This window comes from Doryrhamphus excisus, linkage group LG17 (assembly GCF_037039965.1).
Source record: "Doryrhamphus excisus strain RoL-2023G ecotype Guam linkage group LG17, RoL_Dexc_Guam_v1.1, whole genome shotgun sequence".
NCBI lineage: Eukaryota > Metazoa > Chordata > Actinopteri > Syngnathiformes > Syngnathidae > Doryrhamphus > Doryrhamphus excisus.
In genome coordinates, this window is record NC_136373.1 from 3800889 (window position 1) to 3820418 (window position 19530).

The 19530-nt window shown below is 44.1% G+C and overlaps 2 protein-coding genes across 6 annotated transcripts in view; both read left to right on the plus strand.

Annotated features, from left to right (window-relative positions):
- gripap1 (GRIP1 associated protein 1) overlaps nt 1-1043 on the plus strand; it is a 19576-nt gene extending 18533 nt beyond the window's left edge. For 2 of the 4 annotated variants that reach the window (XM_058083594.2, XM_058083593.2), the window contains one exon: nt 65-1042. In XM_058083594.2, the coding sequence (XP_057939577.2) occupies nt 65-145 (81 nt within the window). In that variant the 3' untranslated portion in view covers nt 146-1042. Of the gene's footprint in view, nt 1-64 lie in introns of all 4 variants that reach the window. The other 2 variants (XM_058083590.2, XM_058083592.2) reach the window with 1 other exon arrangement.
- A 1918-nt stretch (nt 1044-2961) lies between these two features.
- On the plus strand, nt 2962-19464 carry kcnd1 (potassium voltage-gated channel, Shal-related subfamily, member 1). Of its 2 annotated transcripts, XM_058083266.2 has the most exons (10): nt 2962-4111; nt 6321-6568; nt 7020-7587; nt 7708-7953; nt 9668-10380; nt 15625-15787; nt 15893-15976; nt 16180-16275; nt 17320-17570; nt 17651-19464. In XM_058083266.2, the coding sequence occupies exons 3-10, from the start codon at nt 7432-7434 to the stop codon at nt 17856-17858; spliced, it is 1917 nt and encodes a 638-aa protein (XP_057939249.1). In that variant the 5' UTR covers nt 2962-4111; nt 6321-6568; nt 7020-7431; the 3' UTR covers nt 17859-19464. The 2 variants fall into 2 exon arrangements, with proteins under 2 accessions (XP_057939249.1, XP_057939248.1); XM_058083265.2 differs by lacking the exon at nt 6321-6568.
- Nucleotides 19465-19530: the final 66 nt, after the last annotated feature.

Sequence of the window (19530 nt, forward strand, 5' to 3'; positions counted from 1 at the left end):
GCGTCCCTGCTAAAATGTCCTCTATTGGCCACACATAGAATACATTTCCCGCTCTATTCTACAGGACCTGGAGGTTTTGTCCCAGGAATTAGTCCGTCTCAGCAAAGAACACGGTCCTGATGGGAGTTCATCTTGCTCGGGGTGAGACCCTTCCATATCATTCACCTCAACTGAAAGACTGGGCTCAGACTAACACCTGGGACCGACTTCTTGTGAGACTTTTTCATGGTCCTTGACTACTGTCTGGATTGTTCTTGTTCTTATCCCAGGCTGTGTTTAAGTGCTGGAACGTGCCCATCCATCCATAGCATGCGGGGAATGGAAATCTTCTTAATAATGAATGTACTGTAATTAAACCATACATTTATTGTTAATCTCCACCTGGGCCCGGCCACAGCCTGACAAATGCAAACTGCATTGAAATGGAACACTTGAGCTCTCATTGCGCACCTAATCCTCATTTACCCCCCCCCCCCAACGGACCCACCCCACCCCCCTTTCCTCCCAACAAACCAGGAAGCCTATTTGAGGGTGTATCCACTCATGCCTTCATACTATGTCTATATCCTGGGCATAGCTCCCAGTTAACATGCTGGGTCCGGACTACTTGTTGGAGCATCTGTCTCAGTCGAATGTGAGTGAAATATATTTAAAAGATATCATTTTATTATGTTTGTGACTTTTTGGCGAATTGAAGAGAAATGAATCATCTCGTCTGTCTTGGAAATCTGTGTCTATGTCCTGCTTCCTCTGTCGGATTATTTATAAAAGCAGACACTACTTAAGGCGCCCTCGACTACGTCCTGGGATGCTCCCTTCTCCGGCTTCCCGTTTGAGGGCTTGGGTATGTCCTGGCAGTGTGATGATTGATTGTGAGGTTAGATGTTCCATGCAGGAGTCAACAAAAACAACAATGTAAGTGATCAATTGGCCAATTGAAATTGAAGAAAATGTTGTTATAAATAATATTTAAAAAAACTAGAATGTAAAGAGATGCTTTTTATCGTGAAGCCAAATAAACATCCTGAAATGGAACTTTGTTATCGTGACTTTATCTTGTAATTCCTGGTCTCGGACGCTTGAGGCTCATGTCAAACCCCGTCCAGTCATTTCTAAAAAGTTTCTTCGTAACCCGGAAGTGGGACTCTGCCCCCCTCCTCTCTCTTTCAGAGTAAAAGTATTGTTGCGGTCACAAAGTTTTGAAGGTGTCCACTGGGAGATGACACCAATTAGCCGTCAGCGACTTCCTCTTCCGTTGAGAGCAGAAGATTGCAGAGGTGAGCGGATCGGCTTGGCCCGTCTGTGGGTTAATCGAGGGTGGGGTGCTCTTAATTAAAGCAAAGCTCGCTGGGACGCTTTACTTGGACCAAATACCCATCATGCATCAGTGATGTCATTAACCTTTATAACTTTCTAACTTCTTTTTTGTCTACTTTGAACATATTTTTCTTCAACTCTACCGCGAGTTATGTTTTTTTACTCGGCAGCACCTCTGGTGATTGTTTCCAAGTAGTGCGCTCTTTTTTTGGTTTGATGCCGTTACTTCATGGTTCATAACGTAAAACTAAGTTTAATTCAAATGAATAACAAAGAATACATACAGTAGGAACGCTGCAAAGATAAGTCTGTATGACTTATGTGAAGTAGTGATGATGTCAAAGTCCTGGGGTTGCCACGGCAATCCCAACGTCTGGCAACCACGGAGGGCAGGAAGTCGGCTTCCAAAGTTTAAAAAATTCACAAGCTTTTTCCTGCAGCACTCAGCTAAATATAGACGTGTGTGTGTGTGTGTGTGTGTGTGTGTGTGTGTGTCAACCATCGTGCACCCCGCCCCGCCCCTTCGGCTGAATGAATCGGCGCTCACATTCACACAATGACAGTGAACATATCACCGGTTTCATCTTCCGCTACTAAAAAAGTATGTTGGCAAGGAACACGAAAGAAGACCCAGAGGCATCGCCATGATGTCATCACAAACACACACACACACACACTGAGATGTATTGATCGACCTGTAATGAGAGCCTCTACGTTTGTTTTTAGCCTGAGTTGCCACTGCGGCAACACGCACAAGTGATATGTGTGCGCGCACGCGTGTGTGTGTGTGTGTGGGAGGTTGTAATTGAAGAAGCGCGGCTGTGATCACATGACTGCAATTCCCGCCTCTGACTGCATTTTTTTCAAGTGTTTGTGTTCCATTTGAACCTTGGAGGAAGTGCTTTTCGCTACTTCCTCTGCAGAGAGGAAATGAACGACATTTTGACATATCAATCATATATCAATGCTTAAGATCATCTTAGGTCTAGACTCGGTTTAGACTTGGCTAAGACATCTTAAGCATTTTCTGTCGTAAGCCTCCACTGTCTTAGGTCAACAACCAAAGTATTTGATAATATATCAATTAATAGAGTATAATGTATGATAATTCTCATGTATATAAAATATTGTGATTATATATGATATTATAATGTATGCTAACATATAACACCCATGACTAATATAATGGATGCCAATAATCATCACTTTGTTCGATGATGTCTAGTGCAAAGCAAGGATGCGGTTCTGGTACAGTTCCTCAGTCGTGCTTCCTGGTTGGGATTCTGCATTATTAATGACTCGGACTCGGCTGACGATCAATGCGACCTTCCTGTGGTTCACCCTCATTCCAGAACTTTTGCCGTTCCACATGTGTTTTGACCCGAGCGCCAGGAATAACAGGAATAAACCAGCGTCGACCTATTCGCTACTTAAATAATGAAAGTAATAATAGTAATATTGTAATAATGCATATCTTATGCCGGCAAAGACGCATCAAAATAGTCAGGTGAAAACCTTTGTGTTGCTGCTGGATGTTCATAGTGTCCGAGTGATATGGTAAGTTTTTTTTCCCCAAATCGTGGCCATAATCACTTCTGGAAATGACGCTTTGCTTCCCCCATGAACTATAAATGTCATTTTTGCGATCAAAAAAAATATATATTGTTTGCGATCACCTTCAATCACCAACAATGTGGAACAGAACAATAAAAGTATGTGACTCCTTAAACATCTAATAGTTACAACTATTTACAAAGCAGTCCAGCAGAGCATGCTGGGAAGCAGGAAGTGGTCCTAGTGACACTACACTATTAACAGTAATAATAACAGCTATAATAATAATCCATAATACCATTGTTAGCTTGAAAATGGTCAACATGTGCTTAAAGCAGTCAGGAAGTAACTTGGTATACCCAGTCATCAACTTCCAGGACGCCTGCGTGGCCTCTGGAGGAAAAAAAACTCATAAAAACTGCAGTGTCTTTGATGTAAACATTTATTATTACAGTTTTTTCTGTAGCGGCTGAGCCGTCACATTTATTACAATGCTTCTGTAGCCTCTGTTATATGTTAACTTAAGTCACATTCAAATCTAATTCCATTAGCTTAGCATTAGAGCAACTTCTACACGCCGCCCCCTGGTGGCCGCGGGTGGCAAAACTGCTGACGCGCTAACAACTTCGAAGTCGTAAAACTTTGATGATGCGTGCGCGACGTCGGCAAAAAAAAAAAAAAAAACGACAGCTGACCGGCTGCTCCCTCGCATGCATTATTGAGTGTGCGCGCGCGCGCACGAGGGCTCCACAATCCACGTGGGACACTTTTACCTATCCCGCCGCTCTTGGGCGTGCACGTGCGCAACAATGGCGATGACGGTCAGAGGTGTGCCATCGTGACCTCCGTTAATCAGATACGCGCGCATGCGCGTGTGTGTGTGTGTGTGTGTGTTTACATGGAGAACAAGAGGAAGTGAATCAAAAGAGAGGGAGTGGAGGGCCGAGCATGTCAGTGGAGGTGGAGCTTGTGTCCGTGCGCGCGCGTGTTTTTTTATGTGTGTGTGTGTGTGTGTGTGTGAGAGAGAGAGAGAGAGACAGTAGATGTGCTTGTTGCCGAGGCAGCAGAGCCACAAGCACACCGAGAACGTAAAAAGAAGGGCGGTCCATCTTTTATCTGTTCTTCATCACTCCTCTTTTCATCCTGGAAACTTTTCTCCCCTCTTTCTCCTCTTCATCCTCCTCCTCCTCCTCCACCTCCATCATCTTCTTCTTCCTGGTGGAGTGCAGCAGCAGCAGAGGTAAGTAGGATGGAATGTGCTCCACATTCACTCATGCCCAGAATAGCATAGAATAGAAGCTGCATGATGATGATGATGATGATAATGATGATGATGATGATGATGACAGCAGAGAAGTCAACTAAATATATAGAAGACAACAATGTGTGTGTGTGTGTGTGTGTGTGTGTGTGTGTGTGTGTGATATCATGCCTTTATATCAATTAGTGATGAAGTTCAGTGTGTTTGCATTCATATTTGTTAGTACACACACACACACACACCACACATTAATAATATGAATATTGCATGAACACACACACACACACACACACACACACACACACGTGTGGTTCAGCTCTGCTTTTAACCCGAAAGTTTTGCTCAAAAGTTCCTCGCACGACTTTTTTGGTGTCAAAAAGTGACTTGTTTCCCGTCACCTCACCCAAGGGGCGGAGCCTCGGCCCAGCAAGAACACACTCAACTTGACAATACAAGTCTGACTGAGTCGGTTAGAGTCGACGTAGGTCTGTACGAGTCCTCCATAGTCTGGGCGAGTCATTGTGAGTCTTTCCGATCAACTTTACAATTCGGTGTCTTTTCCAGTCAGTGTGCGTCCAAATGAGTCAGTGAGTATTGTACGTGAGTGACTTTGTACGGGACACTGCGTATGTTTTTGAGTTTTTAAGTCAGCGTGAATGTGTGTCTTTACCAAACGATGTTGCGTTTGTACCAGTCACTATGAATCAGTATGACTTATACGAATCACTGTATCTTTCTGAGTCAGTTTGAGTCATAACAGTCAACTGTACTTGAGATGGGTTGTCTTCTTGAGTCACTTTGACTAGTCTGTATGAGTTAGTGTGTGCCTTTTTGAGTCAGTTTGAGTCTTTGCGATTTGAGTTTGAGTCTGTTCGAATCAATTTGAATCTTTACAAGTTCATGTGTCCATATGCAAGTCAGTATGAGCCTGTAGGAGTCGGTATCAGTCTGTATGAGTCACCTTGACTCTTTACAAGTCTGTACGAGTTAGTGTGTCTTTTTGAGTCAGTTTGAGTCCTTGCGATTTGAGTTTGAATCTGTAAGAATCAATATGAATCTTTACGAGTCCATGTGTCCGTATGCAAGTCAGTATGAGTTGGTATGAGGCAGTATGACTTGTACGAATCACTGTATCTTTCTGAGTCAATTTGAGTCAAAACAGTCAACTGAACGTGAGTCTGTTAAAATTGATGGTTGTCTTCTTGAGTCACTATGACTCTTTAAAAGTCTTTACGAGTTAGTGTGTGTCTTTTTGAGTCAGTTTGAGTCTTTGCGACTTGAGTTTGAGTCTGTACGAATCAAATAGAATCTTTACAAATCCATGCATCCGTATGCAAGTCAGTCTGAGCCTGTAAGAGTCAGTATGAATCAGTATGACTTCTACGAATCACTGTATTTTTCTGAGTCAGTTTCAGTCAAAACAGTCAACTGTATGTGAGTCTGTTAAAATTGATTGTTGTCTTCTTGAGTCAACTATGATTCATTACAAGTCTGTATGAGTTAGTGTGTCTTTTTTTGAGTCAGTTTGAGTCTTTGCGATTTGAGTTTGAGTCTGTACGAATCAATATGAATCTTTACGAGTCCATGTGTCCCTATGCAAGTCAGTATGACTTCTACGAATCATTGTATCTTTCTGAGTCAGTTTGAGTCAAAAATGTCAACTGTATGTGAGTCTGTTAAAATTGATGCTTGTCTTCTTGAGTCACTATGACTCTTTGAAAGTCTGTACGAGTTAGTGTGTGTCTTTTTGAGTCAGTCAGTTTGAGTCTTTGCGATTGAGTTTGAGTCTGTACGAATCAATATGAATCTTTACGAGTCCATGTGTCCCGATGCAAGTCGGTATGAGTCAGTATGACTTGTATGAATCATTGTATCTTTTTGAGTCAGTTTGAGTCAAAACAGTCAACTGTATGTGAGTCTGTTAAAATTGACGGTTGTCTTCTTGAGTCACTAAGACTCTTTACAGGTCTGTACGAGTTAGTGTGTGTCAGTTTGAGTCTTTGCGATTTGAGTTTGAATCTGTACCAATCAATATGAATCTTTACGAGTCCATGTGTCCGTATGCGAGTCAGTCAGAGCCCGTAGGAGTCAGTGTGCGTGTGTATGAGTCAGTGTGTTAAATGGTGACCATTTAGTTTTATCGTGTGAATGCTGAGTAATTCTTTGTTGTTGTTGTTCTTTCCTCCAGATTCATTCATGCATGTCATAGCGAGCCTCGGATAGCATGTAAATATGGCCTCTAATAGAGGAGCATTGATTTCCTGTGACCTTTGACTTTCCTGGAGAAGTGGAGCCGAACGTTTTCACGCTTTGATTAAGAGACACACACACACACACACACACACATACACAAGCAGTCCATCATTATTTGTGGAGTCGAACCAGAACCTGAACTCAACGTCTTTGTCTTCTTCTACATCCTGCAGTGTGGATCAGGTTAGGGTTTCCATTCTCTCTCTTTCTCTTTCTCTTCCTGTTTCTGTCGCTCTCTCTCTCTTTCTCTCTCTCTCTTCCATACACACACACACACACATTGAAGAGAAGTCAAAAGTGTGTGTTCATGAATTATGAATCAAACTTTCAGCCTGACTGGCCTCTCCTGACGAGCTGCTCTCATGTGCACACACACACACACATATGCAGAGTCAGTAATCAGATTACTTAGTAGTTTAGATTATATATATTTTTACATAACAATCCACTTCCTGTTTGTTGACTTCCATCATGCACTCAATTTAGCAGTATTAGGAATCTTGTCCTGGTGTGTGTGTGTGTGTGTGTGTGTTTGAGCCGTCCTCCTGCGGCCTCCATCTTTTTCCTTATTCTCACACTCCCTGTCCTTAATTTTTTTTCTCTGACACCCCCCCCCCTTCCATCCATTTGACAGGACAAGCAAACATGGACGCCAAGTGGCCGCTGCTGGTCCATTGAGAGTGAGGAGCAGCGGCAGGAGGAAGAGGGCGGCGGTGGCGGCGGCGGCGGCGGCGGCAAAGAGACACTTAGAGAAAAAGATTGTGTCGAGCTTGCAACTTCGCCAGCATCATCACAATTTAATAAGACCGCAGCACTGACACACACACATCCTTCTTCACCACCACGTGTGTCATCTTCACTTCCTGTCGGCCATTTTTCCATGGCGTGACACCTAGAATATATCTAACCCCCCTCCCTCCATGCCTCCCTCCCCACACATCAACATGCCAAGCTCCGCCCACACCAGGAAATAAGGGCAGGTGCCACCGCCACCTGCGTCGTACCCCGAGCAGCTCCCTGACGACAAAGCTGTGCAGGTTTGCAAGATGGCGGCCGGCGTGGCAACATGGCTGCCTTTCGCGCGGGCAGCAGCGGTGGGCTGGCTGCCGCTGGCCAAGAAGACGATGCCCAAACCGCCTATAGACAACTCATCTCGGTCTGACGAGATCTTGTACGTCAACGTCAGCGGGGTCAGGTTTCAGGTAGGTGCTCCAAAGATGGCGGCTGAAAGGGGCGGAGCCACCAAATCTACCAGTGACTGTTGTTGTTTTTTTTTTATTTCCCAAACATTGACGCTCATGCTCGTTCTTGCGTTTGTTCAGACATGGAAGAACACTCTGGACCGCTATCCCGACACGCTGCTGGGCTCCTCGGAGAAAGAGTTCTTCTACAACGAGGACACTCAGGAGTACTTCTTTGATCGAGACCCAGAAATGTTCCGCCATATTCTCAACTTCTACCGCACGGGCAAGCTGCACTACCCGCGACATGAGTGTATCCAAGCCTTTGACGAGGAGTTGGCCTTCTACGGCATTGTGCCTGAAATCATCGGCGACTGCTGCATGGAGGTACGGACTCCACTCACGGCTCTCCGAATTCAGCAGTCAGAGCAGGTCAAATGATGCTTTCAATGTATCATGACTGAGCGTGTGCAGCGCAATACTCTACCGATACACAAGGGGCAGTGTTTTAGCATGCGGGCTTCCTTAGTCACGAGTTAACATTCATTCATTCATTTTATATACCGCTTATCTTTACGTGGGTGGCGGCCATGCTGGAGCCTATCCCAGCTGTCTTTGGGCGAGAGAGGCGGGGTACACCCTGGACTGGTCGCCAGCCAGCCAATCACAGGGCACATATAGACAAACAACCATTCACACTCACATTCATACCTATGGACAATTTGGAGTCGCCAATTAACCTAGCATGTTTTTGGAATGTGGGAGGAAACCGGAGTACCCGGGGAAAACCCGAGGAGAACATGCAAACTCCACACAGAGATGGCCGAGGGTGGAATTGAACTCCTCAATGTTGATATCAATAACTAATAATAAGCACTGTCAAAAATAGCACAACAGGACTCCCCCTTCAGCTTGAAAGAAGCCCTGACCTCTGGTGTCCACCATCGGGTTCGGGAGTCGCCAATTAACCTAGCATGTTTTTGGAATGTGGGAAGAAACCGGAGTACCTGAACATGCAAACTCCACACAGAGATACCCGAGCAGGGAATCGAACCCGGGTCTTTCACCAGTGCGCTAACCACTCGTACACCGTTCGGCCCTCGAATGAGCAATGGCGACTATAAAGTGAGAAGGAGAGTGAACTCATCAATGTGTTACAAGATTGACTTTTATAGCAAATGTTGAGCCAAAAACAAACAAAAAGGTGTTGGTACGAGTCGAAAAAAACATGCATCATATCATCATGTTTATTATGCTCATTTTTTGACACTTTGTATTGACTTATGGACTCCTATAGAGCAGCTACACACAATAACCCAAACAGAAAACTTTCTAGATCTTCCAGAATCTGCACCTATTCCAGTTATATTTGCTTGGATTTATGCTTCCCGCCAAAATGGTCTGTTTTAATTTATTCCACCCACTCAAAAAACAAACAAAAAGGTGCTGGTACGAGTCCAGTACAGTTGAACCTGATGCCCCTTGGACTGGTGGTGGTTTTTTTTAGAGAACCGGTTCGTTTGAAAAAACATGCATCATATCATCATGTTTATTATGCTCATTTTTTGACACTTTGTATTGACTTATGGACTCCTATAGAGCAGCTACACACAATAACCCAAACAGAAAACTTTCTAGATCTTCCAGAATCTGCACCTATTCCAGTTATATTTGCTTGGATTTGTGCTTCCCGCCAAAATGGTCTGTTTTAATTTATTCCACCCACCCAAAAAACAAACAAAAAGGTGCTGGTACGAGTCCAGTACAGTTGAACCTGATGCCCCATGGACTGGTGGTGGTTTTTTTTAGAGAACCGGTTCGTTTGAAAAAACATGCATCATATCATCATGTTTATTATGCTCATTTTTTGACACTTTGTATTGACTTATGGACTCCTATAGAGCCGCTACACACAATAACCTACACATAAAAGTTTGTAGATCTTCCAGAATCTGCACCTATTCCAGTTATATTTCCTTGGCTTTATGCTAATGATGACGATGGGGGCCCATTTTCCATAAAAATGACCCTTTTGGGTGTCAATGAAAGTGGTTGACTATGGCAATAATTTTTCCTCCTTGTGTCTCTCTTCCGCACCAAGGAATATCGAGACCGGAAAAAGGAAAACCAGGAGCGTCTGGCGGAGGACACGGAAGCAAACGAAGCCATGGATGCGCCCTTGCCCCCCCACAGCACCCCGAGAGAGCGGTTGTGGCGAGCCTTTGAGAACCCGCACACGTCCACCATGGCGTTGGTGTTCTACTACGTGACGGGCTTCTTCATCGCCGTGTCGGTCATCGCCAACGTGGTCGAAACGGTCCCCTGCCGCCCACCCAAGGGGAGCGTCAAGGACCTGCCCTGCGGCGAGAAGTACCAGCTGGCGTTCTTCTGCATGGACACGGCGTGCGTGCTCATCTTCACCTTTGAGTACTTGATGCGTCTGTTCGCCGCGCCGAGTCGCTGCAAATTCATGCGCTCGGTTATGTCGGTCATCGACGTGGTGGCCATCATGCCGTACTACATCGGCTTGGTCATGCCCGAAAACGAGGACGTGAGTGGCGCCTTCGTCACGCTGCGGGTGTTCCGCGTCTTCCGGATCTTCAAGTTCTCACGTCACTCGCAGGGATTGAGGATTTTGGGCTACACGTTGAAAAGCTGCGCCTCGGAACTCGGCTTCCTGCTCTTCTCTCTCACCATGGCCATCATCATCTTCGCCACGGTCATGTTCTACGCCGAGAAAGGAACTAAGGGCTCCACCTTCACCTCCATCCCGGCCTCCTTCTGGTACACCATCGTCACCATGACCACGCTGGGGTGAGTTGCCGTGGCAACGCACGTGCAGCGCTTCTTCTTGTGTGTCCTGCCGAGCGCGCGCCCGCCCACGCCATGCTGCTTCGGTGTGGCGGCCAATCTTCATCCTGCCCACGCCCACGCCGTGTTTATATATACGGGTGTGTATGTGTTTGTGCGGCAGTGTCGGTGTGTTGTTGCTCACAGACGCACAACTCAACACTAGTAGTGTGTAGTTACATGGCGTGTGGTTGCGTTGTTGTCGAGGGTTACAGTGTGTTGTTGTTTATTACAGTGAGTCACGGTGTGTAGTCATTTATTGTAATGAGTCACAGATTGTAGTCTTTTATTGTAGTCCTTTGTGATGTTGCTGGGTGTAGTGTGTCCCGCTGTGTTGTTGTCTATTGCATTGTAGTTTATTGTAATCCCTGCTAACCATGTGTCCGAGTGAGTCATAACAGGTTGTTGTCTGTTGTAGTGAGTCATTGTGTACTTTTTTTTTTATCGGCGCTTTCTGCAGACATTTCGCCTTTTCGGAGAGCTGAGGAGGGTTCATGTGAGGAAGTGGTTATTCATTGCAGGGAGTCGCATCGTTTTTGCGATGGAAAATCCTCGTTCTCGCTCAGTCCGGCTGGTGTACGACTTTAAAAAGTGATTTTTATTCGGAATTCCTGTGAGAAAAATACTGTGTTCATTTTGTTTTCGCTACTCTTTGTTTGTTGTCACAGACTCACGTCGTCGTCTCCTTTTTATTGCTCTGCTCCGCTGCTCATGATCATGACAACAATGAAGAACTCAAAGATCACTTTGACACAGACGGATAATTACTTTTTTTTTTTGTTATATAATTTTTTTTTCCAGTTATTGCAGATGGATTTGAACACACCATCGGGATACTGTAGATAGTTGACACCGTGCGTTTCCTGTTGGAGTGAAGAGTGGTCTCGAAATAGCAGGAGCAGCTAAAAATAGACTCTTGGCTTTTATAGACGTTTTTTTTTTTATACCGCTATGACATCATCAAGTTCGCTACTCTTAGCTCTGACATTGTTTGTGTACTAGTCCTAGAATATAGTAGTACATCTTAGTGTTTAGGTTTATGGTAAGAACACGTTGACTGTACCGAGTCACGCCATGATGACAATGAGTCCTCTCTTTGTCTTTGAGTAGGAAGTACGTGATTTCGGGAAAGGAAACACGATAAATAAAACATGTTTTGTGTGTAGATGGCAACAATACATTACACTTAGAGGTATTGTTATCATGCTATCAGATAGAATCCAAATAATAAGGAATAATAAATAAGGAATAATAAAAAAACACAAGGAAGACGAAGAAGAAGAAGAAGAAGAAGAAGAAATCACATGTTGTCCAGATGAGGCGAAAACATGAAATGAGCATCCTTCCTCTTGCAACTTTCATCATCACGTTATCAATTAAACATGGCCGCCAGAGAGGAAAGAGGGGGGGATGGAGGAAACACGGCGAGGACGTTGGTCTTTTAGCTCCAGATCAAACTAATAAGTTCATATTCTACCGCTTATCCTCACGAGGGTCGCGGGGAGGTGCTGGAGCCTATCCCAGCTGTCTTTGGGCGAGATGGGCGGGGTACATCCTGGACTGATTGCCAGCCAATCACAGGGCACATATAGACAAACAACCATTCACACTCACATTCATACCTATGGAGGGCAAGCTGTAAGTAACAATTTTAGTGTACTAATTGTGTTTATTTTGTGTAAATAATCAGACAAAAGGGATTCGGCAGCTGTGCGGAAGTCCTCAAGAGCATAAGAGAGATTGACCAATTACAGCGGAGTGGGCTTGGCAGAGGCGGACCTAGAGGAGGAACATTCATTCATTTTCTACCGCTTATCCTCACAAGGGTCGTGGGGTGGGGGGGGGATGCTGGAGCCTATCCCAGCTGTCTTTGGGCGAGATGGGCGGGGTACACCCTGGACTGGTGGCCAGCCAATCACAGGGCACATATAGACAAACAACCATTCACACTCACATTCATACCTATGGACAATTTGGAGTCGCTAATTAAACTCCACACAGAGATGTCAGAGGGTGGAATTGAACTCGGGTCTCCTAGCAGTGATGCGTTCATCACCCATAAAATTTCACTTAGATTTAGAACATTTAGAACTGAAACTCTGTATGTTCTGATGGACATTTCGGCTCTTTTTAGAGAACCGATTCGTTTGAAAAAACATGCATCATATCATCATGTTTATTATGCTCATTTTTCGACTCTTTGTATTGACTTATGGACTCCTATAGAGCAGCTACACACAATAACCCGCACAGAAAACGTTTTAGATTTTCCAGAATCTGCAACTATTCCAGTTTCTTTGGATTTGTGCTTCCCGGCAAAATGGTCTGTTTTAATTTATTCCACCCACGACACGCCTCCGGGCACGCCCACTCCACTGTGATTGGTCAATACGAACAAACTGCACTTTCTAATATAGTGGGTATAGGAGTTATAATAAATAAAGTCTTTGGAGAGCTAATAGAAAAATGTTTAGGAGCTACTGACAGCTGATGAGCTACTATTTTTGTCGGACACACTTTGTCAGAAGTCAGATATCAGGGTGTTGCATGGGCGTTATTAATGCACCTAAGTCCATAGTAGGGTTTAATATCATGATAGTTTGAGATAAAGATATTTTATGCCACTCCTACTCGGTAGTGACGCTGGCTCCCAGCATGCATTGTGGTACTCGTTAGTAAAAAGTTACTGAAGTTAAAATATTTGTTTATTATTCCCCATAGTAGTAGTAGCCTTATGTGTGTTTAGTCTCCCGTTGACCTCGTCTTCAACTCTCACTTTCGGAAGAGCTTTGCCGACATCCCGGGGGAGGGCGGGGTCATTGAGTCCAAATGGGACATATTCCATGTTTTCATTGCTGAGGCATCCGATCGGAGCTGTGGTAGCAAGGTCACCAGCGTCAGCTTCTTTCAAGCTGAAGGGGGAGTCCTGTCGTGCTATTTTTGACAGTGCTTATTATTAGTTATTGATATCAACATTTAGGAGACCCGAGTTCAATTCCACCCTCGGCTATCTCTGTGTGGAGTTTGCATGTTCTCCCTGTGCATGCGTGGGTTTTCTCCGGGTACTCCGGTTTCCTCCGGGAGGGCCCCAAACCCGATGGTGGACACCAGAGGTCAGGGCTTCTTTCAAGCTGAAGGGGGAGTCCTGTCGTGCTATTTTTGACAGTGCTTATTATTAGTTATTGATATCAACATTTAGGAGACCCGAGTTCAATCCCATGATCGGCCATCTCTGTGTGGAGTTTGCATGTTCTCCCCGTGCATGCGTGGATTTTCTCCGGGTACTCCAGTTTCCTCCGGGAGGGCCCCAAACCCGATGGTGGACACCAGAGGTCAGGGCTTCTTTCAAGCTGAAGGGGGAGTCCTGTCGTGCTATTTTTGACAGTGCTTATTATTAGTTATTGATATCAACATTTAGGAGACCCGAGTTCAATTCCACCCTCGGCCATCTCTGTGTGGAGTTTGCATGTTCTCCCCGTGCATGCGTGGGTTTTCTCCGGGTACTCCGGTTTCCTCCCACATTCCAAAAACATGCTAGGTTAAAATGAATGTAGAAAATGAATCAATGAATGAATGAATTATGCCAAGGGCCCTTTTTTTCCCATGGCACCGCCCCCTGGCCAGGGGAACTTAATGTGACAAGAAGCAAACTGCTCCAAAAACCAAAGTGAAAGTAAAAAAAAGTCCACACAGCAGTGAACTCTATTTGATGCAGTAACATCTGTCTGTGTATTGTTGGCATGGAGACAAGTCCTCTGTATACTGCGCTCCAATCAGCTACCATCTCCAAGCTACACACAACTAGCAACTCCCCTTAACCAAACAACCATTCACACTCCTATAGAGCAGCTACACACAATAACCCACACGGAAAACTTTCTAGATCTTCCAGAATCTGCACCTATTTCCTTGGACTCACCTCAGTCACTGTCAAGCTGTCTTCATATAGACAAACAACCATTCACACTCACATTCATACCTATGGACAATTTGGAGTCGCTTATTAACCTAGCATGTTTTTGGAATGTGGGAGGAAACCGGAGTACCTGGGAAAAAAAACCCACGCATGCACGGGGGAGAACATGCAAACTCCACACAGAGATGGCCGAGGGTGGAATTGAACCCTGGTCTCCTAGCTGTGAGGTCTAACCACTCGACCTACTATTATCCAAGTGAAGATACATAAATACAAGACTTGGGTACACGTACTACACAACACAGGATGTTATTGTTGAGTATCCTCGACACTGATTGGCTCAACTTCATGCGGCATCCACCCACATGTTGTGTCTCTCACATGTGCTTCCTACGTTGTTGTTACACAGCGGAAAGTATCTTTTCTATTCTCAGTGTCTTTCATGTCAACGCCACAATGGCTTCCGAACAGTCTTGTTTAGGTGTCATTTCTGTATTACAGTATTCTCTATCACAATGCAGTACAATATATATATACATATATATATGTTATGTTTATATATATATATATATGTTTACTGTATTTGGCTCATTTGAGTTGTGAGCTGAAGGGGAAAAGACGTGCACTCTTGTCCAAGTCGGAGAGAAAATAAACCGAATTAGCATCGGCTGTCTGTGCTGAATCATGATCTGATTGGCTGATAAGCAAGCTGAGTGTGCGATTGGTCAGCTCACCGCTAATGGACTATTGTATTTATTTATTTATTTATTTATGTATCATCGGAGCCGATCTGGGATCAGCACACGTTGACTTTCAGGCCCATTAGAAAAATGGCTTCCTGTTTCTTTTCACTGCGTCCTTGTTGCCTTCTTTCCTTGTTTCCTCTTTGCAGAGGATTGATGTTTTTCTGAATTTTTTTTAATCACTGGAGAAGTCGGCTAATAAACGTTGTTGTTCCCGACAATGTTCCCTCCATATTGAGTGGAGGATGACATAATCCCGGTCATGAAATATTGAACACTCTCACCAGAACCGGGCTGACCCGGCTCTTGAGGGACCTCCCACTCTTGTAAAACCTTTATTTGGCATGACGCCATGACATCCCCCCCCCCCACACACACACACACCCTCGCTTCTGGAGGAGCCCCTCCCAGTTTAGTGTGTGTGCTTTATTTTGAACGTGCATCAAGATGATGACATCATGTGACTAGAAGATGATGCTTCTCCGTTACCATGGTTACACAGCACTTCCAGCTTGACTGGTACTCAATTTTCACGGTTCTGGTCCGCAGGTACGGCGATATGGTCCCCAATACCATCGCCGGGAAGATTTTTGGCTCCATTTGCTCACTCAGCGGCGTGCTGGTCATCGCCCTCCCCGTGCCCGTCATCGTGTCCAACTTCAGTCGCATCTACCACCAGAACCAGCGAGCCGACAAGATGAGAGCGCAGCAGGTTGGTGCACCCATACTTTATGCACATATTAATTTTTATAACGTATACTTTTGGCAAACTTTCCAATGTTTATGCACACTTATGTTCAACACACTTGTTCAACAGAAAGTCCGTTTGGCTCGGATCCGCATGGCAAAGAAAGGAACAACAAACGCTTTCCTGCAGTACAAAGAAGACCGAGCCCTTGGGGTGAAACACACACACACACACACACACACACACATCGTGTATAATGGCTCTCCATTTTCCTGCCACCTGCTGGATGTTTTATTTTGTTCTTCATCCTTTTGACAAAGACAAACACTCCAAAGTACATGAGCACCTCTGATTATAATAGTGTGTGTGTGTGTGTGTGTGTGTGTGTGTGTGTGTGTGTGTGTGTGTGTGTACAGGACCGTGACAGTGGCAGCGGCGCTCTGTGTGTGAAGAACAAATCGACATTTGAGCATCAACATCATCACCTGCTTCATTGCTTGGAGAAGACCACGGTCAGTAAACATGCCGAGTCAGCACACATGACACACATGACATGTGACATCATGCTGGCGTATGTTATATTCCACATAGAGCATACACTCGCATAACTTGTGTTAAAGAGACAGTAATGGTAATGGTTTGATTTCATTTGAACATGCATCAGATTACAATTGAATGCATCACATAATCAGTTCACAGTTCCACATGTCCAAAAGGATTGTTCACTTCCGGCCTTTTTAATATAAAAAAATTAATTTAAATTAAATTATTTAAATTTATTTTATTAATTTTATTTTATTTTTTTATTAAAAAAAAGAAAATTATTTTTTGTCACGTACCGAAGTACAAGGTGATATGACCATACAATGACATAATGGGTATCATAGTAACTGTCAATATAGTGATATATAGTATATAGTAGCACATCATGACTGGTTCAAGCTTATTAAATCCTACCCGTCCATCTGGTACTTTTACAATCAGTAACTGTTACATTTGTTCACTTCCTGCTTTCCGAATATAATTTAAGTTTTTTATTTATTTATTTTATTTAAATTTTTATCCTAATATGTTTTAATTTTAGTTTCAGTAACTGTCACATTTGTTCACTTCCTGCTTTCCGAATATAATTTAAGTTTTTTTTTTAATTTATTTTATTTAAATTTTTATCCTAATATGTTTTAATTTTAATTTTAATTTCAGTAACTGTTACATTTGTTCACTTCCTGCTTTCCGGATATAGTTTAAGTTTTTTTTAATTTTAATTTTAATTTTAATTTTAATTTTAATTTTAATTTTAATTTTAATTTTAATTTTAATTTTAATTTTAATTTTAATTTTAATTTTTGACATGTACCGAAGTACGAATATAAGCAAGTTGAAGTATTTGTGATTTTAGAAATGAGGGACATGTGACATTGAGAGATAGGATAAAGGATGGAGAGGAACTGTGGGATAAAAACACACCTCGGACATCCTTGATTTAGTGTCTTTCCTGTTAGAGACTAAAATAGAAACCCAGGAAGTCAACTGCCCCCCCCCCACCTTCTTCACAGAACCACGAGTTCACAGACGAGCTGAACTACAGCGAGTTGTGCATCACCGAGTCAGTTGGCTTCCGAACCAGCCGCAGCACCTCCCTGTCCAGCCAGCAGGGGGCGCCAAACCACTCAACAGGCTGCTGCCCTCGCCGCGTCCGAAGGCGGGCGGCCATGCGTCTGGCTAACTCTACTGTGTCCGTGAGTCGGGGGAGCGTTCAGGAGCTGGACACGTTGCACACCAAGAGCACGCACCTTCCACCTCAGACGTAAACAAACGTAAACTTTAATAACATTTAGCGCCGTGTTTTGCCGCTGACGTGTGTGTGTGTTTTTTTTTTTGTCTCAGACGTTCAAGTCTCAACGCACAGGTGGACCTCAAACTGAACTGCGGCGAGCAGGACTTCAGCGCTGCCATCATCAGCATCCCCACGCCACCCGCCAACACGCCCGACGACAGCCTCCCTCCTTCGCCCGCTGTCATCCCGACCGGCATCCTGCGTACGACGCGTGCCACCGCCTACACCTCCGACACCATCAAGATCTCCTCGTTGTAACCTCAGCCTGGGCCTTAATCCGACCCACCGCCACAAGCTCGCCGGACGCCTTTGCCGCTGTCCTTGCCGCCATCTTGAAAGCAAAGACGTGCTGTGGTTGGCTGAGGATTGCGGCTTGAAGACCAAAAACGCACAAAAACTCAAGCCGTCTTGTTATGACCTTTGAACCACACCATCACAAGGTTCTTCATTGCATCCACTTCCTGCAGGACTTCAAGATGGCTACTTGGCAAGACGCCGTTCTCACATGGACACACGGAGGAAGATGTCAATTTTTGGACGGGTGTGGACATCCAAATATGCAAAGGAAGTAGTTATTAATAATCGATAATAAGATCAATTAATTGTGTTGTGTGTTTGAAGCATCCATCCATTCATCTTCTATGCCGCTTATCCTCACGTGGGTCGCGGGGGGGGGCATGCTGGAGCCTATCCCAGGTGACTTCGGACAGTATGTGGGGTGCACCCTGGACTGGTCTCGAGTCAATCGCAGGGCAGTCACACTCACATTCATACCTATGGACAATTTAGTCGCTAATTAACCTAGCATGTTTTTAAAACCCACACATGGATGGATCTTCTGTGTGGCTAACATGCTACGTTCACAAATTTGTCAACAAATGCAATATAGCTTACAAGTTCAAAGGTCAGCTTTCTTCCGTCACATTAGAGGTTGCACCCGGAAGCAACTTAAGTTGGACCCAAGTGCAAACTTGTATGCCATAAAGAAAGTAGCATGCTAGCAGCTTTAGCGACATCACGCTAATCTGTCCGTCTGCAATGAAAGAAAACCTGACCGTCTGCTAGCTTAAACATTAGCGCTATTTGCGCACGAATGCTTCATTTGACCAATTAGGAACTAGTGTACATTGTAAAATAATTTGTAAGATAAACTCTCACCTGCAATTGAACCTCAGAAAAAAAAATTAAAAGAAAAAAAAAAGAAAAAGAAAAAAAAATGTGGACATCGCCCTCTGGTGTCAGTCCGTGCATGAGCCTGGTACTTATGACGACCAATTAGCCACCTTATTTAAAAAAAAAACAACAAAAACCACAAAGGAGGAAAATGACCTTGTTGTTTTTGCATGATAACTTAAGAAATGTTCTTTTTGTTTTCCTTTCCATAATCAAACAGTTTCATTCAGGAATGTTCCTGGCCTTCCGGAATGCTAAGAGACGTCACTACTATGCATGGATACCGTTGTAGGTATTTGATCTCAAAGCACTCTCTGTTCACTGGACTCCGACTCACCCCCTTTTTTTTGTCTGCGTTCCACATCAAAAGTGGAAGTCAACTCCAAACATACACTAAAACATTTGCCAGTCATGGCGACTGTATTATTGTATGTCAAAGTATTGACAGTTTGACAAAATGGCCGCCAACAGGGGACTATTTCGGAATTGACTCGGTTCTTTTATGTTAATTAGGGAGATACGATGGGGTGGTGGGGGGGGGGTCCAGTGAGCAACTGAATCAAATAAAGCACAGACGTGTAATATTCATGACACCAATAAAAAAAAAAACATGACAAAAGTGTTTGTGTCGTCGCTGAAGCGATCTCGCGAAATATCAGCGACTCAACAATTAAGCTGCCCTGATAATGAAGACATTTTATTTTGAAATATAAACTGACTAGTTTCCTCCCATCCATGTTATTCAATAGCAACTAGT